This window comes from Lipotes vexillifer, unplaced genomic scaffold (genome assembly GCF_000442215.2).
Source record: "Lipotes vexillifer unplaced genomic scaffold, Lipotes_vexillifer_v1.1 scaffold314, whole genome shotgun sequence".
NCBI lineage: Eukaryota > Metazoa > Chordata > Mammalia > Artiodactyla > Lipotidae > Lipotes > Lipotes vexillifer.
Genome location: NW_006777107.1, coordinates 1,712,570 through 1,718,569, shown reverse-complemented (window position 1 = coordinate 1,718,569; position 6,000 = coordinate 1,712,570). Strand labels below are relative to the sequence as shown.

The following is a 6,000-nucleotide window of genomic DNA, read 5'->3' as shown; positions in this document are numbered from 1 at the left end:
GGGACGGGAAAGTTTTGCTTAAACTGAGTGAGAAGAAAAATTCATGACCATTTTGGTCGTTCCATTTTTAGTTTATTAATAGGATAAGGAAAACATCACATTATAAATCAATGTTCTGTTACTGAACTGAACTTGGGTCTGCTCATCCAATGCACAGTAAAGCTAATCTACTGACATGAGATGGTGGTGAAGTAAAGTATAGTGTTTATTGCAAGGCACCAAGCAAGGAGAACAGGAAGCTAATGCTCAAAAGACTGGAACTCTCCAATGGCTTTTACAGAAGGGTTTTTAAAGGCAACATCAGGGGTGTGGGCTGCAGGGTGCCTGACCAGCTTGTGCACAATTCTCTGATTGGTCAATGGTGAATTAACAGGGTGCTGTTTCAGGAATCCCTGAAGATTCATTCATTCCAACTGGTCTGGGGTCTACATGCTGGTGGTCAGCAGTTTTCATCTTGGGGGAGAAGGTCTGCTTTCTGCAAAATCAACTCAAGGATATGGTTCAGGATATTATCTATAGCCCTTAAGGAGGAACTAAAGGTCCTTGACTTTATTTTATGGTTAAACTATTATTATTTAGCCTTGCTTGACTGTTTTCCTTTGTTTCTGCATTTTCTCAGTTCTCTGTTTAAATCTGCTCTTTGGAACTTGGGAAAGGCCTAGGTGGCTAAAGCTATTCTACAGACAAGGAGCAGAGGACACCAGGGGTCTGTCCCTGGGAAGGTCCTGCAGGGTCTTGCTTGGTTTCATGTTGAACAACATTAATAAATAGCCAAGAAAGCAAAGGGTTAAAAGTGTTAGCTAAAATGAATTTGGGGTGTTTTCAGTTACCAAATTTCCAGAGGTAAGGGGGAGAGAAATCTGGACCTAAATATCTACATGATTTGGGACTTTGTCCTTTTTAAATTTAGATGCCAGATTAAGAGGTCACCTGCTATCTGACCATTATAATTTTCTGTCATTACCATGAACTGGGAAAAAAAAAAAGGATTCTTCTCTTTTAATTAGTCAAAATTCTGTGTTTGCTGTCCCAAACATGCTGGAGACATTGCTTAAAGACTCATGAGCACTAGCTCTGACCCCTGGAGACTATGAAATTGGGCAGGTCCCTATACCTCTGGGGTTCTCAGTTCTCTGCAAAATGAGAAAGCTTGACTCAATAATCCTTAGGATCCCTTTCAGATCCACCAAGCTAATGGTATATTCATTGCAACTGCTCCTGAATGAGGCCATGATTTGTATCCAGCTCTAGTGCTTCAGTGCTGCTTATGTCTATGAAACTGCTTCATCAAAACGTGAGGCACATGAGCACCCTCACACCATTTCACACAACAAGGACAAAGGGCAAACCTCTACTTCCAAAGGAATGACATAACCTGTCTCTGAAGTGGTTCACATCATCCTCATCTTTGAACTAACAAGTGCTCAGAAAACACATAACCATCTTCATTGACATTAAGGCTGTGAGAGGAGATCCCCAGTCAGTGCTTGGGACTTGGAGAAAAGCATTTAAGAAAAGGCCATCTCCACAACTTAATAGTGAAATTAGGGTGCAACACCCATCACAAGGACCCCTAACAACCTCCACGATTTCTTTGCTAGGAAAAGAAACCAAGAAGCTAGTAGTGGTATAATACTCCGCCGGACACATATCCAAGGTCCCAAGCAAAAACAGGTACAAGCTTACTGAATGGAAGGGTTCTTCTTCAGTTGGAGGTAGGCTGGGTTCCAATTCTTTACCAGCAGGTCGGCTGAAGGCCAGGGCAGCCTCAGACACCAGGTCAGGGATACTGAATTGAGCTCTGCAGGGCGCCGCCCCGGACGGGGCCCCGCCCCTCACCTTGCCTTCGCGGCGCTCCGGCCGCGAAGGTGCGTGCGGCGCTCGGTGATTGGCGGCTGCCTGGCGGGGCCAGGCTGCCATTGGCTGCCTGGGCCTCTTTGTTCCCGGTCCCCGCCTCAGGCCGTCTGTAGCGGACTGGGCGGCGGAAGTTTGACGGCGCCGGGCGAGTGGCTGCGGCAGCGGCGCCGGAGACCCAGCAGCTCTCCCGTAGTACCTGCAGCAGTGCCGGAGGCCAGGCGAGCCTGGGTGTTAGATCCCGGACAGCAGGAGGAACCCCTCTGACACACAGATATGGACTTGGAGGCCAAAGTAAAGAAGGTAGGGCGGCGCGGGCAGCGGGGCAGCGGCCGCTTCACCTGCGCGGGGCGCTGCCCGGCGGGTGGGGCGCACGGGCCACCGGGCGCGAGCCAGCTCTGGGTCTCCGGAACCCGGAGCCCAGGTACCCGACCCTCCCGGTAGAGGGGATCCCTGGCGGCCTCGCAAACTCCTGAAACCTGGGAGCGACAGAGAGTCGTGCGCGCGCGCGCGAGGGTGGCATGGGACATTTCTCCCCGTCTAACCACGTCCAACGGTTGGAAGTGTTCGAAACTTTCCTTAAGATGTTTCAGCTGCGCCTGTGCCTCCCTAAAAGAAAAGGATGAGGTTAGGGCGCGTTAAGGCGAGGCTGTGACACTACTTCTTCCTGCCTCAGTAAGTTCAACTTTTTTAAGCCTTTGTGGTTTGGGGTCACTGATGTGACTTTGACAGCTCAGACCTCCTCCCCTTCCCAGCTCGGCTGTCCGAGGCTCTCTAGAGTGAGCGTTGATTGAATGCGCTTCCTTCGCACCCGCGGCTGGTGATAACGTGAAAGGTGATGATGTTTTTTATTTTTTCTTATTTCTTTGGTTATTCATTACTTGACTTCCAAAGCACTGCCTCCCTCTTCCAAAGAAATGTTCTCCCTGTTTGGCAGCTATCCCCAAAGGACTATTGTCACCAGTGGTTTAGCTCCAGGTGACGTTTCCTGCCTGGCTGCCCTCCGGGCGTCAGTACCCACGGCCCTACCTGAGCCGCTCCCTGATTTGGGGAGCCTTACGTTTCTTGGGAGAAAGGGGTGGGGACCACACTGTGTCTCACAAGGAATGCTGATGTCACATTCCAGTGTAAAGTTCTGTGTGAAAGGTCTCATTCCAGGGAATTGCTCATATTTACTTTGTGGTAAATTTAAGCTAGCTGCTCCTTATCAAATAAGGAAGGAAGTTTTGCAGAGAGAAAAAGGGGAGAAAATAGAACCTAATTTTCTTCTCTTGCCCACTGTGGGTTGCCAACGTTGCCATTATTTCATCTTCTAAAGACAAAGTTCCTGACCTGAGCATTAATTCTGTTTCATGCCCAGAACTGGATTTTTGAAAATGTATGCAAAGTGCAAAATAGTAGGTCAGGAGGCTGTTGAAAATGAAAACCTGCGGTGAGAAAAAAAAGTTTGCCCCTTATGGCTAGAACCGGCACTCAAAACGGAATCCAAGGACGGGAAAACATAGTGTAAATTCTGAGAGTCCTGATTGCATTCTGTTCTCTTCCAGTTTGGTTTCTTATTTTCTTTGCTTTTAGATGACACTAAAATTTTTTGTTAATTTTACTTGCTACTAGGAAAGCATTTTGTTTGCCGCTTTATCAGTCTTCTGTTGATGAACACTTCTTATTTTGTTTTTCAAGTGGGAAAGAATGGGTAATTTAGAACTTGTCAAAAATTTGGGAGGTCTTGTTTATGCTTAAACGTGTATTGCTTCAAAAATTACTTTTTAAATGTCAGCATCCTTTGGGAGGGGAGGAATGAATGCGTGAAGCACAGAGGATTTTTTTAGGGCAGTGAAACTATTCTGTATGCTACTATAATGGTGGTTACATGTCATTATATATTTTTCAAAACCCATAGAATGAACAACACCAAAAGTGGACCCTAAAATAAACTATGGAGGTTGGGGGATGATGATGGGCCAGTGTAGGTTCATCATTTGTAACAAATGTACCACTCGGATGTGGGATATTGACACTGGAGGAAGCTTCGAAAGGGAGTAGGGAGATACATGGGAATGCTGTCCCTTCTGCTAAATTTTGCTGAGAACCTAAAACTGCTCTGAAAAATAACATCTACTTATAAGAAAAAAAAAAATCAACATCCGAAAGTGATTTTGAAATTATTTGAGACAAAGAACAAGTAATTCTGAGGGAGTAAGTACGGTTAAGAATTACATGTGCTAGGAAGGGAAAACTCCAGACATTATTTATAAACAATTTACTTAGTTTTAGAATGTGGATTATAATAAGTAATGCTCTTGATATATGGTGTAATTTTTCTCCTCCATCTCCCCTTTACTTTAAAAGGTTATCTTTTCAACCAAGAATCTTATCCTTCTCTCTAATCCTCCTTCTCCCCTTCCCCCACCCTCAAGAAAAAGGATTCCATAAATTTAAAGCTTTTACAGACAATACCATGACTGTAACAAGTCCTTGTTTCACTACTTTGTCATCACTGGTGATTCTCAGGACAGAGTCCTTAACTAGTAAATTGGAAAGTACTAAAAGATCCCAAAGGTGTCCAATTTGACTGCCAACCATACCCTCTGTGTCTGTGCAGGACCCTTGACAGACTTAATGTTCTGTGAATTCAACAAAGTGTTTCCCAGCACAAAGAATTTAGAGGTCCCAGGAACACATTTCATAATCTCAAAAAGAAACTTGCATTCCCTTTAGAAATTGCTTTCTAAGACACCAGAAGAAGGAAACATTACAAGATCATCTCTGATCTATGATCAGAGCCTTCTTACCCTATTTTGGTACCTAGATAGTTTTCAGGTCTCCCTTCTTTTTGACTTGGGTATACAAGAAAACTAATAGTTTGAATGTACCTTTTAAAAAGCGTGGTTGGAAGTTGGAACAAAGACATAACCATTTAAGTAAAACTAAATTTGACTTCTGGTTTAAGATACATGGCATTTTTTCCTTCTAAAACCCTTGTACTGTTGTTTTCATAAGAAATTTTCTCCAGGCAAATGATAAATGTTACTTTCCTTTCCCATTAACATTTTGTGTAAAAAGAATTAAAAAGGGTTGTCTTTATTTCACAGCCACCTAGGTGGATGATACTATTATAAGATTCTTTGTTTATAAAATGAGAACTTGGGTGTCCATATCATTGGCATAAATTTGGATTCATTACCAGTTAAAACACACAGTCACAAAGGCAAGGAATTTTTATAATTATATTTTACTATATTTTGTTTTGTTTGAGGTAAGCGAGCTGTTGCTAGGATGTGAGAGCTAGTTTGGTTATACAGAGTTTTTGTTTCAATATTTTAGAGTAGAATTTGACTTTTACGTATTGGCCCTGTCTTCTGAGTTATTTGTCTAGATCTCTTCATTATGATTGACTTCGTGTAAGTAGAGCCTATGTCTGCTTGGAAAAGGCAATGGACTTTGAGAAGCAGAAAGAGAGTCTCATTTTGGTGGTGAATGGTAAATCATGGCCCACAGCCAGATGTTTTCTTCTTTCCTTTCTGTGTTACTCTTCCATGAGAATCACTTTTTTTCCCTTTAAAAACATACCAGAGAGAAAGAGAACTCTAGTAACTTCCCTTATGCTGCCTGGAATTGCTGCAGAGCTTTAAATTTTACACCTTATTCATTGTTTGCCTCCATTCTAACCTCCATCTTTTGATCCTTCCTGATGTCTTGCATTTTTTTTTCTTAGGACTCTTTGTTTCTTTAATTTAATTTTAAAAAGATGAGATGTACTTTAAAGATTACAAGTCACTAAAAACCCCCTTTCTCAGCATCCAAACATGTTTTGAAAGCTTCTGTCATTTGCCAAAAAAACAAAGTGAAACCAAGTGATTGCACTTGGAAAGAGTACTGAACCACAAAGATTGTTTCCATTAGAAATTAGAATGAGCCTTTTCTCTTAAGTGGCCCCTGATTGAATGGAAAAGGCAAGTAAATGGTGACCTGGAGGCAGAAATCTACAGTTGAATTCTCTACTTGAAGCCATTCTTTCTGCGAGAATCATTGGTAAGGCTTGGGGTAATGGGAGGGCAGCGTACTTCCAGGGCTTTACCTTAGAGGCAGTTACTCTCTCAGAACAAGTATAGAATAAAGTGGTCCTCAGCGGGGCTTTTATCTCTT

General features: G+C 43.1%; 1 protein-coding gene across 1 annotated transcript in view; it reads left to right on the top strand.

Annotated features, from left to right (window-relative positions):
* Positions 1–1,951: 1,951 nt before the first annotated feature.
* The window catches only part of TES (testin LIM domain protein), a 48,028-nt gene continuing 43,979 nt past the window's right edge, over positions 1,952–6,000 (top strand). Inside the window, exon 1 of the mRNA XM_007450787.1 lies at positions 1,952–2,157. Coding sequence (XP_007450849.1) covers positions 2,131–2,157 — 27 coding nt within the window. The 5' untranslated portion in view covers positions 1,952–2,130. The remainder of the gene's footprint in view (positions 2,158–6,000) is intronic.